This window comes from Bombina bombina, chromosome 5 (assembly GCF_027579735.1).
Source record: "Bombina bombina isolate aBomBom1 chromosome 5, aBomBom1.pri, whole genome shotgun sequence".
Classification (NCBI taxonomy): Eukaryota; Metazoa; Chordata; class Amphibia; order Anura; family Bombinatoridae; genus Bombina; species Bombina bombina.
The window spans coordinates 385,976,547-386,002,396 of NC_069503.1; the positions used below are offsets into that span (position 1 = coordinate 385,976,547).

General features: G+C 34.8%; 1 protein-coding gene across 1 annotated transcript in view; it reads left to right on the plus strand.

Annotated features, from left to right (window-relative positions):
• The window catches only part of KCNH8 (potassium voltage-gated channel subfamily H member 8), a 484,148-nt gene that overhangs the window by 416,127 nt on the left and 42,171 nt on the right, over positions 1-25,850 (plus strand). Inside the window, 3 exon segments of the mRNA XM_053715735.1 lie at positions 5,337-5,680; positions 22,276-22,382; positions 25,649-25,728. Of these exon segments, the coding sequence (XP_053571710.1) occupies positions 5,337-5,680; positions 22,276-22,382; positions 25,649-25,728 (531 nt within the window).

Sequence of the window (25,850 nt, forward strand, 5' to 3'; positions counted from 1 at the left end):
GTAACATTTCAACATGTTAAAAACCAATATGCACAACAATATTCTAACAAAACAATGTTTCAATGAATATAATCGAACATCAGAAAAATATTGTTGTCCCTCATTTAGCTTCAATTAACTTTCCAAAGACACCAACATTTAGAATTTTATAATTATATTGATATAAAATCCTAAATGTTGATGTCTTTCGAAAGTGAATTGAAGCTAAATGAGGGACAACAAGTTTGGGTTTTAAATAATTAGGAAACAATGCTATTTTCCATATACGCCATAGAAACTGGCCAAAAAATTACAGCATTTCCCTTTGTAATGATATTTATGCAAAATAGAGTTATTTTCTAAAAATACTAGGTCTGTTGAAAAAAAAAATAGTATATTATGTAAGTGTGTCTCACATTAAAATAGTTGAAATTTAGGTGTAAATGCAATTAGGGCCAAACAACTAAAAACACCTCCAGCACAGGGGAGTGAAAATGGCTCAGCAGTTATGGGGTAAAAAGGGATCAATCAGCATACTGGCCTTTCAACCTATAATGTAATCACTAAAACAAAAAAATCGCTATTTTGTTTGTCCTTAATCCAAACAAAGAATAAAGTTTGGGGAACCAAACAATGTACTAAGTAAACACTCTCTCTGCGAGTAAGAGTGGTAGTGGCAGTGTTATGCAAATAAAGTCATTAACACAGTGGATCCGTAAAACTTACTATTAATTAACATCCATTAAAACTTTACAGCAATAACAACATTTACAATGATCCGGTATATTACCGCAAACTGACGTGTTTTGCTGTAGTGCCTTTTCAAAGATGACTGTTTGCTAACTATAAGCTCCATGTAATTGAACCCCACAACAACATGTTTCGTCATTGAAAGTTTTGTTTTAGGATTACTAAATAGTGACATTAAAGGAACACTCAAGTCATAATTAAACTTTCATGATTCAGAAAGAGCATGCAATTTTAAATAACTTTCCATTTTCCTTCCATTAAAGGACCAGTCAACACATTAGATTTGCATAATCAACAAATGCAAGATACAAAGACAATGCAAAAGCACTTAGTCTGAACTTCAAATGAGTAGTAGATTTTTTTATAACAAATTTCAAAGTTATGTATATTTCCACTCCCCTTGTACCATGTGATAGCAATCAGCCAATCACAAATGCATATATGTATAGTCTGTGAATTCTTGCACATGCTCAGTAGGATCTGGTGACTCAAAAATTGTAAATATAAAAGACTGTGCACATTTTTTTTAATGGAAGTAAATTGGAAAGTTGTTTAAAATTACATGCTGTATCTGAATCATGAAAATTTAATTTAACCTAAGTGTCCCTTTAACAAAATGTGCACAGTCTTTTTATATTTATACTTTTTGAGTCACCAGCTCCTCTTGAGCATGTGCAAGAATTCACAGAATAAACAGTATGTATATGCATTTGTCATTGGCTGATGGCTGTCACATGATACAGGAGGAGTGGAAATAGACATCTACTTATCATTTGAAGTTCAGACTAAGTGCTATTGCATTGTCTTTTTTCATGCGTTTGTTGATTAGGCAAATCTAATGTACTTACTGGTCCTTTAATGATTCAAATAACACTTTTGACTTGTTTCCAGCATGTAAATATTTCAAGTTTAAAAGGTTCTAATGGCAGAAGAATTTAAGTTTGGTTACTGGAAAAACACACTGACAATACTGACGTTCAGAAATTATTATCTGCCAAAAAAAGTATACTTACAGGGCCCCATTATAAAGTTTAGTTATTTGGGCACTATTTATTAAGTGTGGCATATTTTAATCACCCGAATCTGGGCGGCATTGCACAAACAGCAGCAAGGCCAGGCAGACGAGGTCCATGATAGTGAACCTCGTCCTCCTGTCACATGATAACTTAAGCCCTAATCAAAATTATCATAACAACTAATTTTCAGTTCAACTGTAGTGAGCGGGGATCTTTATTTAATTAAAAAATTATTGTGTTAGATTAAAAAAAATGAATTACCATCAGTAACATCTTACTGGATATTTTTTTTAATCTTATTAGAACAATAGAACAGATAATAAAATAGCACAGTGTGTAAAAGTATAAAATATTATTACGTAACTATCAGTATGTTTTCTATTTGAGACCATTAATACAGAGTCTACATGCAAGGTATTAGCTACTAATTGCAGCAAATGCTGAATCCTTTTTATTGTGATGTTTTTTAGATTCAATATGAAGAACATGGAAAGATTTGAGGATAGATACTTCAAATCTACATATTTAACTTCACTCTGAATTATTCAGAATGTATTTAATATTCCAAAAATCAAGATGATTAATCAGATCATTAAGTAACATACTTATTACATATTATCTGAGGTTATGGTGCATTTGTAAAGGCCATCAAAAGTGGACTCACTTGGTGGTGAAGATAATGCATGTTTTGCATATAGTAAACAGTAGAGAGCTGTTTTTGAAACAGCCACGATGTTTGGTTGTAGTATGGTAGTCAAAAAGTTATGATCCAGAGAAAGACGGCACAAAATATTGTGCTGCCTGTGTCCAAGAATGACGCTCCTAACTCTCTATCCCCTACAGCTTAAACCAAACTATACTCTTCAGTCTCAAGGCTTCAAGTTCAGCATATTGACTCATCTCAAAAGCTTATACCCATCTAATGGACCCCATAAGACATAAATTCCATTTTTTTAATCAAAACCCACAAATGCTGCCTGGATCCCATTGTCCAATAATAGTGCTGGCCCTTTATCAAGGAAAATAGAAAGATTTTGTTCTAACAGCAAGCAGTAGTTAAAATAAATTGTGAGCCATAACAAAAGGCCATTATTACTTTAGCTCAGAACTGGTACTTCAGGGTATGGAACTGATGCAAAGAGTATGTATGTGAAGAACAAATAGTATGCTATTACAAGGGGTTTAGATCGAGGTATCACATAGAGGGGTGGTTTGCAGTGGAGGACCTTGTAGGCTACTGGTTGTGAGGGGGAAACATGTAGGGGGTATATTTGGATGTTTAAGGAGAATTGCAGTGAAGGGTTGCAGTTAGGGTTAATTGGCTTGTTCTGTAACAGTTTAAGAGGAAATTATACTAGAAGTTTGATTGTATCTGAGGTGGCAGGGGATTGAGGTTAGGGTACATTTCTGTGACTATGTAATATAATTAACAGTGTTATAGCGGTTTTTGTCCCCAGTAGTTGGTAATTTTAACAAGCTTGCACTATTATTTGTTGTTGTTGCTGCAACATTATAGCGACCTGCATGAGATCTAGGCCTAAACAAGACAAAAAGTAAACAAGACAAAAAGTATATTTAGAAAATAAGTTAATAAAAAGTATAAATTGGATAAATTAAATCAGATGAATTAATATAAATAGCAAATGGAGAAGTTACTTGCTACCAGGAAGAATAAATAAATACATAAATAAATAAATAAATAAATAAATAAAGAGAGGAATTGTGAATTGTATTCACTGGCTGTATGTTGTGAAACTTATTTCTGGTTGGCTCATACGGTTTTTTTTTTTATTATAAAATAACTGTAGTTTTTTGCTGATTATGAAACTCCGTAAAGATTGCAAATTTTGAAGACTCCTGTCTTCAATAAAATGTCTTTTCATCTTCAAATTATTTCTTCATTTTCTTATTTTTCTGCATTGAACTGTATATAGACCGAGAGACAAATGATAGATGATAGATAGATAGATAGATAGATAGATGATAGATAGATAGATGATAGATAGATGATGAATAGATAGATATATAGATAAATAGATAGATAGATAGATAGATAGATAGATAGATAGATAGATAGATAGATAGATTGATAGATTATACTGTCTTGATTTATCAGCTAAGTCTAAACATTTTTAAAACTAATATCTTTTTTGTTGATATTGTATTTCAATTGCCAAACTCCAACCACCACTCTCCTTATTTTGGGGAGCCTATCCTAGCTTGAGTCTACAAACAACAAGGCTAGCCAACTAAATATTTTATTTTAAAGGGACAGGAATCCCAATTTTTTTAATTCATGATTCAGATAGCGCATACAATTGTAAACAACTTTCAAATTTGTAGAAAAAAAGGAAGTTCAATCCCGCAAATCCAAAAAATAGTATAAAAAAATCAGCTTTATTAATCCATCCAAATAAAATTAGACATGATACACACAAGGTAAAAAAGGGTTTTATGCATTTCGGCGTTAGCCGTACTCATAAACCTAGAAAAGGCACAGGTAAGTGCCACTTAAAAAGCAATTGCTAAGCAGGTCATTGGTCAGTGTGAAACTACACCCCTATTGACCTGTTACTGACCGGATCAACTCAGTTTTAGACCAAGATAGAAAGGACAATCAAATTGAGGCATATTTAGTATGCATTGTTGGCAGCAAATTATACTAAATTTGCAAGTCACAGAGGATATAAACAAATAAATAAAATATGTAGTACAATATATGGTACAATATGTTAAATTATGTTGCAAAACATAAGTGGAGTCTTAAAGACAATAATGCAAAAAAAGGTTAACTATTAATACATAAATTAATAGAAATAAAAATAAAATAAACAGTACATGTGAGTTATAAAGACTCAGGTAACAGACTGCGGGATGAATACATATTGTACAAATTAGAATAGACATATTGTACAAATTAGAATAAACCATAAGACATGTTCAATGTTATTAAATACCCATAATGCCATACTAAAAAATACCCATAATGCCAAAATAAAAGATGATATATATATATATACATTCAAAGATACATACATATATATATATATATATATATATATATATATATATATATATGTATGTATCTTTGAATGGGTCTTAATGAACCAATGTTGCTTAATGTTCAAAGTATAAGTATTCTAAATACCCACATAAGAGACTTATCCTCAAACGTATTATATATACCTGTGAACTGCACATCTCTTAACCAATGGACTTTTGTTAAACCTGAGGGCGATAAATCACTTATTAGGTGAAAGTACAGAGGACAATGAATATGAGAGCAAGATGGAGTGATGTTAAAGCAAGGCAGGAAAGACACTATAGATAATGAAAAGTGGCAACAATGACATTATAAAGTACTTTATATAATAATTTCCAATGATTAATAATGCCAAATTCCGAATTGAAACCATAGGGGTTTGAGTAAAGTTGCTTAAAATTGTATGCTATATCTGAATCACAAAATAAATAACTTGGGTTTGCTGTTAACTGTTCCTTTTAAAATTGATTTGTATAAAAAGCTGTTAAATATTTTATTTCAGAGAGTAGTCAAACTTTCCAGTTAACAGTACTTATTATCTCATTTAGACAGAATCCAGGGGAAATGGCAGTATAAATAAAAGGCTCTCATCAATTGTGGAAGATGAAGATGATGACACTGGGGAAGAGGAACCTTCATCGCCATCTCCAATTCGCACTAGAAACACTACAACTAAATATAAGAAATCTAACAATAATAGCTCTTTGGGGATTAATTTGAAACCATTCTCAGGAACTGTCCCGTTTAAATCGCCTATAAAATCTTACAATCCAAATGCTGCAAACACAAGGCAGGAAAATGAGTCCCAATTTAACAGCAGAAAACGAGAGAAGAATCTGATGCTTAATCTGCCAGCTGTAACAAGTCTTGGACCTCCTGATTTAAGCCCCAGGTAATCTTTCATGTTTCTGTAACAATCTGATAAATGTCCCCATAGGCAAAAGCAAAAAGTTCTTATTAATTGTTAAAGGGACACTGAAACCAATTTTTTTCTTTCATGATTCAGATAGAGCATGCATTTTTAAGCAACTTTCTAATTTACTCCTATTATAATTTTTTCTTCATTCTCTTGCTTTCTTTATTTGAAAAATAAGGCATCTAAGCTTAGGAGCCAGACAATTTTTGGTTCAGACTATGGACAGCACTTGTTTATTGGTGCTGTCCAATCAACAAGGACAACCCAGGTTGTGAACCAAAAATGTGCCGGCTTCTAAACTTACATTCTTGCTTTTAAAATAAAGATAGCAAGAGAATGAAGAAATAGGAGTAAATTAGAAAGTTGCTTACAACCCACAAATTTGTCCCTTTAAGTGCTATATTGTGTTGTTTTCTTCCTAGATAGACTACATTGTTTTATAACCACATTGAATATTTATTTTAACCAAAGTTTTTGGTAAAGTAAATATATAGTTGTAGTAAAAGTAAAAAGAACATTAATTTTCTGAGTATGCTACATTATTTTGTCATTTTAGACACAGTACCCTTTTAAATGGGAGATATGGGGGGGAAATAGTGCTAAAAACGAAACAGTTCTGAGACATAGTTCTCTTCCATTTTTAAAACAGTATCTCTCTCTGTCTCTTATTCATTCCTCTTTGTTGCTAGATAAATATAAAACTAATATAAAACTAATATAAAACTAATATAAAACTTATATAAAATGTTGTATAACTGTATAATCATCCTGCATACCTGTACTGTAATGTTATGGAACTGAGTAAATTCAGCTTTTATTTCCATGTGAAAGGGATAGTGTAGTCAAAATTAAACTGTCATGTTTCAGATAGAGCATGCAATTTTAAGCAACTTTCTAATTTACTCCTATTATCAATTTTTAGGAGGCGGCCCATTTTTGGTTCAGCACCTGGGTAGCGCTTGCTTATTGGTGGCTGAACCAAAAATTGGGTGGCTCCTATGCTTACATTCCTGCTTTTTCAAATAAAGATACCAAGAGAATGAAGAAAGTTTAATAATAGGAGTAAAGTATAAAGTTGCTTAAAATTGCATGCCCTGGGGCCCATTTATCAAGCTCTGGATGGAGCTTGAGGGCCCGTGTTTCTGGCGAGCCTGTAGGCTCACCAGAAACAGCAGTTATGAATCAGTGGTCTAAAGACAGCTGCTCCATAACCTGCCCGCCTGCTCTGAGCAGGCGGACACACATCGCCGAAAATCAACCCGATCGAGTACGATCAGGTTGATTGACACCTCCCTGCTGGCGGCCGATTGGCCGCGAATCTGCAGGGGGCGGCGTTGCACCATTAGCTCACAAGAGCTGCTGGTGCAATGCTGAATACGGAGAGCGTATTGCTCTCCGCATTCAGCAAGGTCTGGCGGACCTGATCCGCACTGTCGGGTCAAGTCCGCCAGATCTTTGATAAAGATCCGCCCTAGACTTCTCATTAACATTTCTAAACACATAGGGCCCATTTATCAAGACTGCTGCTCCATAACCTCTGAGCAGGCAGACAGACATCGCCCCAATTCAACCCGATCGAGTACGATTGGGTTGATTGACACCCCTGCTGGCGGCCGATTGGATCAGGTCCAACAAATCTTTGTTAAATAGGGGCCTCTATCTGAATCACGGAAGTTTAATTTTGACTAGAACTATTCATTTTAAGGGATATTAAACACCAAAAATGTTATTGTTTAAAAAGATAGATAATCCCTTTATTTACCATTCCCCAGTTTTGCATAACCAACACTGTTATAGAAATATACTTTCTACCTCTGTAATAACCTTGTTTCTAAGCTTCTGCAGACTGCCTCCTTATCTAAGATCTTTTGACAGACTTGTATTTCAGGCAAATAGTGATCACTCTTAAATCACTCCATGTGCGTGAGCACAATGGTATTTATATGAAACACATGAAGTAACACCCTCTAGCTGTGAAAAACTGTCAAATGCATTCAGATAAGAGGCAGCCTTCAAGGGCTTAGAAATTAGCATATGGTCCTACCTAGGTTTAGCTTTAAACTAAGAATGCCAAGAGAAGAAAGCAAATTTGATGATAAAAGTAAATTTTGAAGTTGTTTAAAATTACATGCTTTTTCTGAATCATGAAAGTTTAATTTGAACTTTACTATCCCTTTAAATAGACATTTTTGAATGTGGTACTGATTCAGAATTGGTTGCAAATCATACAAAAGGGGAATTCTCTCTCTTTCTTTTTGTATTTCTCATCCCTCTTTTTCTTTCGCTGTCTTTCCTTTAACCAATGTTTTCAATTAAAGCAAATGTTTATATTAACTGTTTTATGGGGAGAAAAAAGACAAAAATGTAGTTACATTTTAAAACTAATAGTATTGAGATTTGTATTCTTTAGTTGATATTTACTATTCACTTTTTATTGTAGGTAACAGAAGGAATATGCAAATATTTAATCACATTTATTAAAAATAATGAATATTGACCTCTTTCTGTCATTCTACAGTAATGTTAAATATTTGTTCATTTGTTTTTGATTATTTTGCAAAATCTGTTCACTTTGTATGTATCATATGCCATGTCTAAAAAAATCAATATTGCAGTACAAAGTTTTGTGAATGTGTATATTTCACTAAAATATGCTCCCATTTGCAATGGTGACATCATCCATGAGGACACTGAAGTGAATTATACGTGTTTATATTACCTATTATTATTTCCACAGTTCGCATGGGTCAGAAAGTATATCAATAACCTAGCAATAGCTTTCTAAAACAGAATTTCTGCAGACATAAGTATATTTAAAAATGCATTAAATGGTATTTGAAATGTACTCCAGTGCATGTTAAATTCCTCTTTTATGTTCTTTTAGGTTTTGAGGCCCCAGATGTAGATTAACCGGTCACATACCTCTTCAGAATATTATTTTTATAAATAATTAGTACACAAAAGACTTAAAGTGTCTAAAATAGCTTTGACTTTTCTGATTCCCTTAGTGTGCTCTGCCATGAAACATATGAAATAGAGAAAGTGACCTGGATTTTATGCCTCAGGCAGTTACAAATGAATGGTTACAGCTATAAATGATTGACATAGTTCACAAATAAAAAGCAAAGCAAAATTGTCAGATAAGCTAAAATAAAATTCTGCAAGGCAAAAGTCGTTTGTCACAAAATAAACTGTATTAAGAAATTCAGTGAACAATAGAAAGATAGATAAAATGTATATTTAATACTTATCTCACATTATGCAGTATACAAAATATTACTGTACAATGAGCATGTTGTTTTTATTAATTTTATTTTAAAATTCTTGCCACATATTTTCCCTTTCTACTTTTAAAGGGACAATAGTTTTTTTAAATATATATGCATCAACAATTAACCACTGCACTGAAAAAGATCTGCCTAGCATATAAAATACATGGCTTAAAAGCCTTTAGGGTTTTAATTTTACAGCAAAATTTGCAATAGAGTTTCTGAATTCCACGAATTAGACTACAGTCTCTCTAGAGGCTATATAAAACCATTGCAGGTTAAAAAAGCAGAAATAACACATAATGAAAGTACGTTGGAAAGATTTTTCACTGTACATAATTGTACCTTTTGGGGTAGTTCATTTTGAGTTTAAAGCCCCTTTAATTGCATTTTGACAATTAATATAAACTTATGCTTATTTAGTCATCAATTTACCCTAGCAAATACAGGCAGTAGTTGGGTCCATGGAGTGGCAAAGCTAGGGTGACAAGAGGTAGTGGAAAACATTTGGAATAGAGAGTGGGAGGAGATGCCAGGGTGAGGCAAAGTCTGTATCAGGTTAAGAGAAAGGGGTAATAGCTTTCAAGAAAAAAATCTGCATATATCTATACCTATATATAATAATAAATATATATATATATATATATATATATATATATTTATATATATATATATATACTGTATATAGTATAGATATATATTTTACCAAAAAATCACCACATATATATGTATAGAAAAATGTATTTAAGAATAAATAGAACATATTCTTCTAAGTGAAGAACACTTTAATGTGAAATATTCATAATTCATGTTGGGTTTAGCGATCGGGTTAGTGCATGAGTATGGCGAATAAGTTAATGCGTTCACATTTTTCAAAGTTCCACTTTTTTTGTGCCCAGAAAGCCTACGTCTAGCAAAGTTAACATGCAAGTGGGACCGTAAAATAGTGCTTCACTCATAATCTAGGCCTATATGTGAATGTAAATAAAAATTAATTTCCCTTGTTAGATAAAAAAAACTGTAGATGCACACCTGAAGGTCAATCACAATGTAATGGCTATTGGCTCCGGGAAATGATTTTTTTGCATCAACCTAATTTGTTTTTCAAGTTATCACAACTGGCAGTTAAAAACCTGCTGCCATGAACAAGTTTTCCAATCCAAGAAATAGCAGCACCTTGCTTCAAATCATATATTTATTGCAGAAACAAGTAACAAGATTGCAACGTATTGGGGGACAACCCCTTAATCATGCATGTGTACATCACATCCTGTGTGCTTTAAATAGCGAACAAATTAACCCAAAAAATGTTCAATGCACCTGAGCACATCTGAGCATATTTCTACTTAGTGGTTAAGTTTATTAATTGCACCACATTTAAAAACAGAAACAAAGTAACACATTTGGAGTAGCAACATATATTATGATCTTAATCAATTCTTAATTGTTAAACCTAAAAAGGAGGAGAGAAGGAATACATTTCACAACTTGTCTATATAGTGCAAAAAAAATTTAATAAAATAAAAAACAGATCAATCAATCTCCTTATTCATACCATTTGGGGATAAAGTGTGTAGCCTAAAAAAACAAAAGGCTTCTTTTTGTTTTAACCTCAATTCCCTATTACCTCCTCTCCTAGGTCTCTCAATGTGGTCAATAATTTGAAACCATGTTAGGACCTTGCGGTGAATATTACTTTTGTGCTCCACAATACTGTCTTGGACCATCCTGGTGGTCTCGCCAACAAAAGCCCATCAACATGGGCATATAATCATATATATAGCTAATTTCAAATTACAAGTATAGTGACCTCTTATGTTGAATTTTTTCCCTGTGAGGGGGTGAGAGAATTGGGATCCCTTAATCATGGAATTACAACTTGAACACCGTAAACAAGGATAACATCCCTTGTTTGCCTCAGTGATATATGTTTATTTAGAAACCACTGAAGGGCCAATGTGCACTCTAATAAGCCTATCACAAAGACTACTGTTGCATTTGTATGCAGACAAAGGCATGTTATTAAATTCCTTTATATTCGGATTACATTTCCTTAGTACATGACAAAATATGCACACAATTTTCTGTATCTCCATACTTTGCTTAAAGTACTGTGACACAAAAATAAGTCTTTCATTATTCTTTTTAGGCTTATCATATTGTGAAAAAAGGGTACTCCTAGGGGGTCATTAATACTTTCTCCATCTCTTCTTTTATGAAGTCCCTGGGGTATCCCCTATCTACACATTTTTGGCCCATCTCAATTAGTCTTAGCCTAGACAATTCCTCATTAGTAACAATGGGCCTAACATGCAAAAACTTGTTGTCAATATATTCCCATTTTTAAGTACCCTGGTATCAAAAAATGAATGCTACGTTCATTCCAGGTTAAAGTAAACTGTTCCAATGTCACCAAGCCAAATTCCAAAAATATTGTCGATATAGTGCCACCAAGCGGCGCCATACCGAAGATATAATGGATTTTCAAATACAAATTTTTCTTTAAATACATTCATGTATAGGTTTGCATAATTAGGGATGACATTGGAACCCATGGCAGTACCCTGTAATTGAACATAGAAGGAAGCTACAAATTGCTTGTTTTCGAAACTGACATATACAATAGCCCATTCACACCTCTTAAAGGACATGAAACCCAAACATTTTCTTTCATGATTCAGATAGAGAATACAATGTCAAACAACTTTCCAATTTACTTCTATTATTTAATTTGCGTCTTTCTCTTGTTATCCTTTGCTGAAATGTTTATCTAGGAAAGTTCATGTGCAGCAGAGAACCTAGGTCTTAGCTGTTGATTAGTAGCTGCATATATAAACTGATTGTTATTGGCTCACCCATGTGTTCAATTAGAAACCAGCAGTGCACGGCTGCTCCGTCAACAAATGATACCAAGAGAATACAAAAGATTAGATAATAGAAGTAAATTAGAAAGTTGTTTAAAATTGTATTCTCTAGCTAAATCATGAAAGATTTTTTTTGGGTTTCATGTCCCTTTAATTGGGTTTTTTATGCCCCTTTAAGTTTACAGCAAAGCTCTATTCATGGAACCCCTTTGTTCACTCAGCAAGGACAAAACTCATTTAAATGTGTGAAATTCACCTATTGTCTTCACAAGAGACACTCAACACTTACGCCTAGATTTAGAGTTTTGCGTTAGAAGAGGGGGCGTTAGCTACGCGTGTCTTTTTCCCCCGCACCTTTTAAACAACGCTGGTATTGAGAGTTCTCTGAAGGGATGCGTTAGGCTCCAAAAAGGGAGCGTACAGGCATATTTACCGCCACTTCAACCCTCAATACCAGCGTTGCTTACGGACGCGGCCAGCTTAAAAAACGTGCTCGTGCACAATATCCCCATAGGAAACAATGGGGCAGTTTGAGCTGAAAAATAACCTAACACCTGCAAAAAAAGCAGCGTTCAGCTCCTAACGCAGCCCCATTGTTTCCTATGGGGAAACACTACCTAAGTCTGCACCTAACACCCTAACATGTACCCCGAGTCTAAACACCCCTAACCTTACACTTATTAACCGCTAATCTGCCGCCCCCGCTATTGCTGACCCCTGCATTTTATTATTAACCCCTAATCTGCCGCTCTGGACACCGCTGCAACCTACATTATCCCTATGTACCCCTTATCTGCTGCCCCTAACACCGCCGACCCCTATTTTATATTTATTAACCCCTAATCAGCCCCCCAACGTCGCCGCTACCTTACCTACACTTCTTAACCCCGGACCTCGTCGCTACTCTAATAAATGTATTAACCCCTAAAGCTAAGTCTAACCCTAACACTAACACCCCCCTAAGTTAAATATAATTTTTATCTAACAAAATAAAATAACTCTTATTAAAAAAATTAATCCTATTTAAAGCTAAATACTTACCTGTAAAATAAACCCTAATATAGCTACAATATAATGAATAATTATATTGTAGCTATTTTAGGATTTATATTTATCTTACAGGCAACTTTGTATTTATTTTAACTAGGTACAATAGCTATTAAATAGTTAATAACTATTTAATAGCTACCTAGTTAAAATAATTACAAAATTACCTGTAAAATAAATCCTAACCTAAGTTACAATTAAACCTAACACTACACTATCAATAAATTAATTAACTAAACTATCTACAATTATCTACAATTAAATCAACTAAACTAAATTACAAAAAAAAACCACTAAATTACAAAAAATAAAAAAGATTACAAGAATTTTAAACTAATTACACCTACTCTAAGCCCCCTAAAAAAATAACAAAGCCCCCCAAAATAAAAAAATGCCCTACCCTATTCTAAAATAAAAAGTTAACAGCTCTTTTACCTTACCAGCCCTTAAAAGGGCCTTTTGCGGGGCATGCCCCAAAGAAAATAGCTCTTTTGCATTTAAATAAACATACAATACCCCCCCAACATTAAAACCCACCACCCACATACCCCTAATCTAACCCAAACACCCCTTAAAAAACCTAACACTAAGCCCCTGAAGATCTCCCTACCTTATCTTCACCACGCCGGGTATCACCGATCCGTCCAGAAGAGGGTCCGAAGTCTTTATCCTATCCGGCAAGAAGAGGTCCAGAAGAGGGTCTGAAGTCTTCATCCTATCCGGCAAGAAGAGGACATCCGGACCGGTAGACATCTTCATCCATGTGGCATCTTCTATCTTCTTCCATCCGGCGCGGTGCGGGACAATCTTGAAGCAGCCAACGCAGATCCATCCTCTTCTCCCGGCGACTCCAGACAAATGAAGGTTCCTTTAAGGGACGTCATCCAAGATGGCGTCCCTCGAATTCCGATTGGCTGATAGGATTCTATCAGCCAATCGGAATTAAGGTAGGAAAAATCTGATTGGCTGATTGAATCAGCCAATCAGATTCAAGTTCAATCCGATTGGCTGATCCAATCAGCCAATCAGATTGAGCTTGCATTCTATTGGCTGTTCCGATCAGCCAATAGCATGCAAGCTCAATCTGATTGGCTGATCCAATCAGCCAATCGGATTGAACTTGAATCTGATTGGCTTATTCAATCAGACAATCAGATTTTTCCTACCTTAATTCCGATTGGCTGATAGAATCCTATCAGCCAATCGGAATTCGAGGGATGCCATCTTGGATGACATCCCTTAAAGGAACCTTCATTCGTCGGGAGTCGCCGGAAGAAGAGGATGGATCCTCGTCGGCTGCTTCAAGATGGTCGAGCTCCACGCCAGATGGAAGAAGATAGAAGATGCCGCATGGATGAAGATGTCTACCGGTCCAGATGTCCTCTTCTTGCCGGATAGGACCTAGCTTTAGGGATTAATACATTTATTAGAGTAGCGGTGAGGTCCGGTCGGCAGATTAGGGGTTAATACTTGAAGTTAGGTGTCGCCGATGTTAGGGAGGGCAGATTAGAGGTTAATAAAATTTATTATAGGGTTTTTGAGGCGGGAGTGAGGCGGTTTAGGGGTTAATACATTTATTATAGTGGCGGCGAGGTCCGGTCGGCAGATTAGGGGTTAAGAAGTGTAGGTAGGTAGCGGCGACGTTGGGGGGGGCAGAATAGGGGGTAATAAATATAATATAGGGGTCGGTGATGTTAGGGGCAGCAGATTAGGGGTACATAGGGATAATGTATGTGGCGGCGGTGTGCGGTCGGCAGATTAGGGGTTAAAAATTTTTATTAGAGTGGCGGCGATGTGGGGGGACCTCGGTTTAGGGGTACATAGGTAGTCTATGGGTGTGAGTGTACTTTAGAGCACAGTAGTTGAGAGCTTTATGAACCGGCGTTAGCCCATAAATCTCTTAACTCCTGACTTTTTTCTGCGGCTGGAGTCTAACGCTCACTTCAGCCAAGACTCTAAATACCAGCGTTAGAAAGATCCCATTGAAAAGATAGGATACGCAATTGACGTAAGGGGATCTGTGGTATGGAAAAGTTGCGGCTGTAAAGTGAGCGTTAGACCCTTACCTTCAAGACTCTAAATACCAGCGGGCAGCCAAAACCAGCGTTCGGACCCCCTAACGCTGGTTTGGACGGCTAACGCAGAACTCTAAATCTAGGCGTTAGTATCCATATAAATTCCATATGTATCTTTTCAGGATGGTCATACTTCTATAGGCACTTCAGGACAAAATCTTCAAATGTTATATTTCAAATTTCATATTTCATATTTGATTGTATTTCTCAATCGCACTGGCATGTACAGTACAGGTGTTATTAAAATTTTGATTTTACAGGAGATCCCATAATTGTGGATGTCAGAGTTAAAGTGACATAAAAACCATATCTTTTCTTTCCTAAATCAGATAGATCATACAATTTTAAACCACTTTCTAATTCACTAATGTTATTTAATTTGCTTCATTCTCTTGGTAACTTTTGTTGAAAGAGCAGCAATGCACTACTGTTAGTAAGCTATAAGCCAATGACAAGAGGCATTTATATACAGCCACCATTCTTTTCAACAAAGAATACAAAGTGAACAAAACAAATTAGATAATAGAAATACATAGGAAAGGTATTTAAAATGGCATGTTCTATCTGAATCATGAAAGAAAAAAATTGGGTTTTAACTATTGCAATCCATTTCATCTTTACTACTGCTAATCCATCTAGATGTATCTATTAGATTATCTGGATTGGCAGATTGTGCAGTGTTTTTCTATAGCTGTATGAGCATTATGTCAACATTCATAAAGATTCTTTTAAACTATATTTTTTTCTCTTGTTTGTTAAATGTCCGATTCCATTTTCTCATGAACTGTAGACAAAATGGAGACTTAGAGTTTCTATGAAAAACATTTCTAATAACTATTTTTTTTACAGAATTTTCAATTCTATAAAACGTTAAATCTCAACCTAGCTTCGCAGCTGTTTAGTATTTTTTTTAAAAGATCCTTAAATGAGATTACACAATCAAGAACTCATTCATAACAGTGCAATATTATTGTGATATTTTCTTGTCCCCTTTTTACAGATATAATGCATCACTTTGAAGTGATTTAACATGTGTCACATGTCCCTTTAATATTTGCATACTGTACAGTACAGCTATGTGATGAACTAAATTGTGCTCCTTCTAGATAATATAAAAACACTATTCATATTCTCTGTTAATTGCTATAGAATGAATGCAGTCAATTTTTTTTTTAATATTTAATCTTTTATTGAGGTTTTTATTGAGGGTTATTACACCGCATAAAGATCGTCATGTTACAAGTATAGCAATAATACAATTGGACTAGAAAAAAAAAAAAAAACGACAGTAATGAGAAACACAGTAAGTACCAAGACATAGCTTTTTGAAACCTCTATTTTACAATAAAATTATCATATGAAGATGACTACTTGACTGGCTACTCATGGACCTCTTATTCATGTTAGATAACACTCAATTATTAGTCACATCTGTGGCCACTTTTGGGCCATATGACGCCAATAAGAAACATACGGCTAGATTACAAGTCTTGCGTTATGAGTAAAAAAGCAGCGTTAAGCCTCATAACGCTGCTTTTTTACTACCACTGCTATTACGAGTCTTGCAGATTTAGGGGCACGGCACACTTTTTTGGCCGTACCACAAATCTACTTACGCAAATTGCGTATAGTCTTTTTTCAATGGGACTTCCATAGCGCCGGTATTACAAGCTTGTCCTGGAAGGCCAAAAAGTGAGCGGTACACCCTATCCCGTCAAGATTCGTACAACATTTTAAAGTCAGTAGTTATGAGTTTTACGCTACAAAGCTGTAGCATAAAACTCATAACTAAAGTGCTAAAAAGTACACTAACACCCATAAACTACTTATTAACCCCTAAACCGAGGCCCTCCCGCATCGCAAACACTAAAATAAAATTATTAACCCCTAATCTGCCGCTCCCGACATCGCCGCCACTATAATAAACATATTAAACCCCTGCAGTCCCGCCTCGCAAACACTAGTTAAATAATATTAACCCCTAATCTGCCGTCCCTAACATCGCCACCACCTACCTACATTTTTAACCCCTAATCTGCCGCCCCCAATGTCGCTGCCACTATACTAAATTTATTAACCCCTAAATCTAAGTCTAACACTAACCCTAACACCACCTAACTTAAATATAATTAAAATAAATATAAATAAAAATTACTATCATTACCTAAATAATTCCTATTTAAAACTAAATACCGGTTACCTATAAAATAAACCCTAAACTAGCTACAATATAACTAATAGTTACATTTTAGCTAGCTTAGGGTTTATTTCTATTTTACAGGCAAGTTTGTATTTATTTTAACTAGGTAGAATAGTTACTAAATAGTTATTAACTATTGAATAAATACCTAGCTAAAATAAATACAAATTGACCTGTAAAATAAAACCTAACCTGTCTTACACTAACACCTAACCTAACCCTACAATTAAATACATTCCCTAAACTAAATACAATTAACTAAATTCAATACAATTAGCTAAATTACAAAAAACAAACACTAAATTACAGAAAATAAAAAACAAATTACAAGATCTTTAAACTAATTACACCTAATCTAATAGAGCAACAAAAAAGTATTGGTGCACATCCAACCACTTAAGTCCACATATTTGTAGCATATTTATATATACTTCTGTCTGCTAAATATACATAGTTCAAATAAGATTGGGATAAACATCTCACAATAATATTGACTTATATTTATGCTGCAAAAAATAGCCTGTTAAATATGCTTTTAAATTTAAATAAAAACTTCTGTCTGCTAAATATACTTACATAGTTCAAATAAGATTGGGATAAACATCTCACAATAATATTGACTTATATTTATGCTGCAAAAATTTGCCTGTTTAAATTTAAATTAAAATAGGGATCTTAGTCACACAATATGATCATATTCTGGTAAGCTAGTCATCACTTACAAGGTGTCCCACAATAGACTGGTCCTAACACTAATCAGTTTCCACACTGCAGCAAATCATGTCTACACAGCTTTATCTGTATACCACAGTTATATTGTCTGGAACACACCTGGGCTGGGTGGTGTGCATTAACCAAAAAGGGGGGGGGGATTTGCTGCAGTGTGGAAACTGATAAGTGTTAGGACCAGTCTATTGTGGGACACCTTGTAAGTGGTGACTGGCAGAATATGATCATATTGTGTGAGTAAGATCCCTATTTTAATTTTAATTTAAACAGGCAAATTTTTTTGCAGCTTAAATATGTCAATATTATTGTGAGATGTTTATCCCAATCTTATAAATGTAGATAGGTGGCGGCGATGTTAGGGGTGGCAGATTAGGGGTTAAAGGGACATGATACTCATATGCTAAATCACTTGAAACTGATGCAGTATCACTGTAAAAAGCTGACAGGAAAATATCACCTGAGCATCTCTATGTAAAAAAGGAAGATATTTTACCTCACAATTTCCTCAGCTCAGCAGAGTAAGTTCTGTGTAAAAAGTTATACTCAGCTGCTCCCAGCTGCAGGTAAAAAAATTAAAAAAAAATGAAGAAATGAACAGCAGCCAATCAGCATCAGCAGTGCTGAGGTCATGAACTCTTACTGTGATCTCATGAGATTTGACTTAACTCTCATGAGATTTCATAGTAAGCTTCCTTTACCTGATTGGTGAAATAATATGAGAGTGCACGATGCTAGTCCCTTCAGATGTCCCAGGACAAACACACTAAAATGCAGCTTAGAAATCCTTTACAATGGGAGGTGGCTACTGAGGAACTTTTGAGGTAAAATATCTTTCTTTTTTACATAGAGATGTTCAGGTGATATTTTCTAATCAGCTTTTTACAGCTATGCTGCATCACTTTCAAGTGTTTAAACATTTGGGTATTATGGCCCTTTAATAATATTTAACTAGTGTTTGCGAGGCGGGAGTGCGGCGGTTTAGGGGTTAATATGTTTATTATAGTGGCAGTGATGTTGGGGGCGGCAGATTAGGGGTTAATAAGTATAATGTAGGTGTCGGCGATGTCCGGAGTGGCAGATTAGGGGTTAATAAATATAATGTAGGTGTCGGCGATGTCAGAGGCGGCAGATTATAGGTTAATAAATATAATGTAGGTGCTGGCGATGTCGGGGTGGCAGATTAGTGGTTAATAAGTGTAAGATTAGGGGTGTTTAGACTCGGGTTCATGTTAGGGTGTTAGGTGTAAACATAAATGTAGTTTCCGCATAGGAATCAATTTTTGCAGGTGTTAGACTTTTTCTCAGCCGGCTTTCCCCATTGATGTTTATGGGGAAATCATGCACGAGCATGTACAACCAGCTCACCGCTGACTTAAGCAGCGCTGGTATTGGAGTGCGGTATGGAGCTCAGTTTTGCTCTATGCTCATTTCTTGCCTTTAAACGCCGGGTTTATAAAAACCTGTAATACCAGTGCTGTAGGTAAGTGAGCGGTGACAATAACGTGCAAGTTAGCACCGCACCCCTCATAATGCAAAACTCGTAATCTAGCCGATATAAATTTAAATTAGTTATAATAGTTAAACAACTGAATATAAAACTAGTATGATACAGTAAGAAGTATTAGGTAATATGGGCAATTATAAATCAGAATAGACCTAAAGAGGCGTAGTGAGATATAGTGGTCTACTGATAAAGTATACTCAAAGAAATAGTAAGGTGACATGAGTGAGAGCTGGGAAAATATGCTCAAGGGTAAATTACACTGCAAAAGTGTACATCGGAGAAATTAATATAATTTGACCTAAATGTCAAGAGTCTTAAAAGAGTACAATACTTTTAGCATATATGAGGATGCCATGTCGATGGTGGAGATACAGAAAACTAGTGTTCATGGGACGTTAACATTTAAACAGCTATCCAAGTAGGTGGCAACTATGCTGAGCCTTTGTTAGCAGAGTCTAAACTCATCTCACATAAGCATAGATGAATACGCTCTGAAGTCTCGGCCGCAGACCCAGAGGCATATATGAATAGTAGATATTGGATAACTGCAACCTTACTCTAATATAAAGAACAAGCTTCAACATGAGTGAGATGTACCGTTACTATCAGACCCACTTATCAATGAGGATTACTCCTATCTATAATAACAACTATAATTTATATAGCGCCTTTTTCCCAGTGGGACTCAAAGCGCTTTCTCTTGGGATTAACCAAATCAGCAGCTGAATAGTAATAGTTGTTATTATTGCCCAATTTAATGGTACTCGTTTTGTCAACCTCAGAAGGATGAAGGGCTAAGTCGGCCCTGCTGGGATTTGAACCTGTGACCTTGGATCTTTTAAACAGGCTTCTTTGTAGTTAGGGCATTCACCAACTGATCTACCTCACCGGCCTAACTAATATGCAGATAATCTGCACATTATAAATTAGTTAATACAGATTAGAGTACTCTGTACCAGTAGCCAATGCCACTAGCAGATATATAAATATTTCTAAAGTACATACATCTATAGCATGTAGATCTATTCTGGCATAAGGTACTAGGATAAATCCCAGGTGAAATGGTTAGGAGTTGCATGTGTAGTGAGAGATGCAGACCTTAAGAGCTATTTGGTGGGTAAACTCTCATAGCTAGCTGAAGCTTAACTTTTGAGACCATGGGAAGAACTGTCTATAAAGTACAAATTTCAAATATTAACACATGACAATATTTAATTACAAAATTAGGAAGTATATGTAAGTAAGACCTGATGTCCGTATAAAGTAAACTCAAGCGCACTGCTGTCATAACGTTCAGTACATAGATCAAGTGGTATAAACAGTTCAATAATACACTGAAGTCTATAAGCTCCCACCTTAGGAGATCTGCTGTGGCAATGTGGCTGCAACTCAGCCAATTCCTCTTTTGCTTGGGGACAGTGCAGGATAGTTGGGAGACAGAAGCGCAAGGTCAGCTACGGTAATACTGTGAGATTTCAGGGTGAGATTAACCAGCTCTCTCCCAGACTGTAGTTGGCTCTCCGGAAAATAGGCATTTCGTCTCGCACAATTGCTGATATGGATCGCTGCCATGGTGATTATCTTATTTGTCAGTGTATATCCTCCTAAACTTGGATGTTCTGGTTCAGCAGCTCGCTTATATGGGTATCTCAGTACCAATTGGTTATTGCGGGTTCCAGAAAAGGTTACCGCATTTTGTACTATATGAGCCTCGAAAAAGAATGAGCTCTCTTCTGAATGCTGCTGTGCTGCGTTTGCTATCTCCTCAGATTTTGGGTGACCCGCATAGTTAGACTGGTTGAGGTGGGAGCCTCAGATCTCCGTTGAAGATGCTAATCTAGCCTCCATAGTGTGGCGTAGTAGCTGCTTGAGATTGGTGAAATAGGTATGGATCAGGGTTGTTACTTTACATTTCCAGCTCTTGATGATCTCCATGATTATCTAGAAGGATATGCATAGTAGAACCACTTAAAATTGCTCAGATGTGTAGCTGTTAATATTCACATCATTGTTAGCGGTTTACCCCAGGATCCTGGGGGGGGGGGTGTAGAATGGAGGTCAGGTCTTTTGCTAGGCCACTACAAAACTTTGACCATTCCGGTTCTTAAAGGCTGAGTTGTTCCTCAGAAAATTTATCAATGTTGGCCTTAGAGTTTAGGTATATCCCTTAGAGTTGGAGTAGTCACCAATGGCCTCAGTGAAAGGTGATTTTCGTAGGATATATCTGATCATATAGGCAGCCTAATCAAAAAAGCTGCCATCATGTCCGCAACCAAGACACGCCCCCCTGAAGTCAATTTTTTAACACTGAAGTAATGCATTTTCTACCCTAATATATCAAAACTCAACATTTATTTACCTGCTGATATTGCTGTAGGAACTGCAAGACAAAAATACTAATCATTAATCCAGATATCCTTCCCAATGTTTTCAATCACAGTGTGAGATGTTTTAAATATCACAGGTGACATAAAAAAGCACTAAAAAGAACACATCAGGGTAGTATAAAGGGCTTCACTTTAGAAATACCAATTAGCCTGAGCCGTTACCCTACTTGTGTTAGACATATGAAGGTGTCATAATTTCACAATAATTAAATTAATTGGGTTTCAAATAACTGACATTTATAAAAAAGAATCTCTTTGGAAACTAGTATTTACAAATTATTTAAAAAGAAAAATGATGTCAATAAAATTATGTGAAGCCTCTGGATTGTATATAGGATTCAGTAACTTATTTATGTTACATTGCTTTGCTATTCCCACTGTTCCGCAGTTTTGAAAGCTTTAATTTATATTATATTTCTGCTTTGCATTTCAAATGTCAAATCTTAGGTGCAAAACACCAGAATATATCAATAAACATATTTTTCATTCTTAATAGAGTTGTTGATGGGATAGAAGATCTCAATGGTAATGAAGATGGTCAAGCTTTCGATTTTGGCTTACATCAAATGAGACAGGAGGCACGAAAAAGCCAAACCTTAAGAGGTATGTATTACATATAAATTTGAAATATGTGTTATTGAATTGATTTTTCATTTGTTAGTAACTACATATGCAGAGTGAATTTAGCAGATTCCAAAAATATAATTCAATTTGTACAGATATTTTTGAGCAATTTAATGAGAACTTTTTTTAGCTACTTAGATTAACTTTCATATTTAAAAATAATCATCATACTTACATCATACACCATCATGAATGTAATATTAATATATGACTATAGCAAACCCCTAAAGTAATGTGTGATAGCTTTATAGGCCACAATCGATTACCTTAAATACCAGAGCACCAACACCAACAGGAATATAGATTACAATCTCTGTGCATTTTTAAAATACAGACTGTAGTTAATTGTACTTTATACTTCATATTCCCTGATAAAGACCCACCAAAATATATAACTAGTTTGCAAACCGACAAAGCTGTCTACCCTGTAGTATGAAGGATCAAGTCTCAGAGTAGTTAGTTTTCCATCAAATAAATACTTTTGCACAATGTGCTAATGACATTTCATCTGTGAAGAGTAAAGTAGGTTTGTTAGAGGATTAAAGGATATTTTTCAGTTAATATCCTCCATGACTACTCTACTAAACTTCATGCCATTATTTCAAAAGCTAAGATCTCATAAGAAGTTGAAACCCATGTCAGCAAGTCTTTAAAAATGATTATGCATGTCAGTAATATATTCACAATAAATTAACGGGACAGTCTATTTGAAAATGTTTATTGTTTAAATAGATAGAAAATCCCTTTATTGCTCATTCCCCAGTTTTGTATAAGCAACACTGTTATATTATTACACGTTTTACCTATTTGATTAGCGAATATCTAAGCCTCTGTGGACTACCCCCTTATCTCAGTTCTTTTTACAAACTTGCATTTCAACCAATTAGTGCTGACCCATGCATAACTTCACAGGAGTGAGCACAATGTTATCTATATGGCACACATGAATTAGCACTATCTAGGTGTGAATAGCTGGTTGAGATAAGAGGTGGTCTTCAAGGGCTTAGAAATCAACCTATGAGTCTACCTATATTCAACAAGGAATACCATGAGAACAAAGCAAATTTAGTTTTAAAAGTAAATCGGAAAGTTGTTTAAAATTGCATGTCCTATCTGAATTATTAAAGTTTAATTTTGACTTTACTGTCCCTTTAGTTTAGCTTATAATGAGCTAAATAGTTACAGAACTTTATTTAACCTCCATAAACTAAATGTATGTAATAACTGCAGAAATGTCACTAGGGCTGATGGCATGAGTAAGATTGCTAGTGGTAAGCTCTACAATGTTGTAAAAGTCTGTTTAGAACAGTTTTGTTCAGACTCATGTATTACTGCCCCTATGCTCTGTCAAACCTTGATCAAAAGTTTTTGTTTTTTTTAGTTAACCATCATAAAATGGTATTAAATGATTGATTAATCCTCTCCACTAATTTGCCCCTACGTACCCTCTCTCTTCCATTCACTCATGTTTTTGCACCACCTTTCACTCATTTCTCTGCTTTTGACAAAAGTGTGTATGCGAGAAATATGTTGTGAAGTGTTGCATGTGCATTATGTGATTGTAACTGGCCTCTCATAGTCTATCTACACAGCTGGTTTTATCTCATTTACATGGCCTTATTAGTGGCATAACAGTGCATACATTTTTGATCATGCAGTCATTTTTTGTAGGGTGACTATAGTTTCTTTAAATTGGTGGACTGTGAAAAGACCTTAAATACCATGGAATTCCTTAAAAAGTTTTCATTAACACATTTGTGCTTTAATCTAATCCAAAGCAAAAATTGCTGATTACATAGAAATTTCACATACACATAAATTCAGTGCGTATTCAAATAGATAGGGATTGCTTAGAAAAGAAAGCATAAAATCACCCAAACTGCTATAACATATTTGTAAACAAATATCTATATCTCTAGCATTATAAATTTAAATACCTTTGCAATTGGAGCGCTGCTGCATAATTTATTTTTGGACAGCAATTCTGGTCGTTTAGAATTGAGCCATAGGGTGTTTAAATAGATGAATATGATTCTAACATGCAAATAGGCATTTTCAATTTGTATTTCATAACAGCTTAATAAGGCACATAGTGACACTTCAAGGCAATACTTATTAAAGGGACATGAAACAAATAATTTTTCTTTCATGATTCAGATAAAGCTAGAATTTTAATCAACTTTCCATGGGCTGATTTTTTAAATTACTTAAAGAAAACCTAAGTATGCTCAGGATCAGCAATTCATTACTGGGAGCTATTTGCTGATTGGTGGCTGCACATACAGTATATGACTTTTGTCGCTGGTTCACTAGATGTGCTCAGCTACCTCCCACTAATTCATTGCTTAACTTTCAACAAAGGATACCAAGCTAACAAAGAAACTTTGACAATAGAAGTAAATTGGAAAGCAGATTAAAATTATATTTTCTAGCTAAATTATGAAAGAAAGAAAAAAATGGGTTTCATGTATCTCTTTAATTTAATTCACAAATGAGAGATCTCCTAAATAAAATATTTTAACAAAACAGCATTTGTATTTTATTTTCCCATCCAAGCTATCTTAAAGGGACACTGAACCCAATTTTTTTCCTTTCGTTATTCAGATAGAGCATGCAATTTTAAGCAACTTTCTAATTTACTCATATTATCAGATTTCCTTCATTCTCTTGGTATGTTTATTTGAAAAGCAAGAATGTAAGTTTAGATGCCGGGCCATTTTTGGTGAACAACCTGGGTTGTCCTTGCTGATTGGACAGCACCAATAAACAAGTGCTGTCCATGATTCTGAAACAAAAATTTGCTGGCTCCTTAGCTTAGATGCCTTCTTTTTCAAATAAAGATAGCATAAGAACAAAGAAAAAATGATAATAGGAGTAAATTAGAATGTTGCTTAAAATTGCATGCTCTATCTGAATCATGAAAGAAAAAATTTGGGTTCAGTGTCCCTTTAAGTCATGGAAGCGGTATAGAAGAAGACAATTGACATGAAAGTTTTATATGTTAAAATGTTGAAAATGATTATTGTTATTATTGTTGTTGTTATTATCTTTATTATAATGTGTATAAATTGACAGGAAATGTATTCTTTATTACTTGTTTATTATTTGTTAAGTCAAAACTAGGTTAAATCTTGAAGTACAACATGTGTTTATGAAATAATGAAATTATATAACTCGTTTGATTAATAATACTTTAAATCCTTTACAGAATGTTTTGTATTAACAATAATTTATATTGTATGCAGACTATTCTGATTTCAATCCAGCAATTCTCTTTATTACTGCGGAAGAGACCAAGCAACAGATAACAAGACTGAACCATGAGGTATGGCACATATCAATGAAATCAGAACAATTATAGGACACATAGTAATTTTTCATTAAAGGTTAAAGTATATATATATTAATCTGTGTGTTGTTACACATGAAATAGCTCATAGATATATT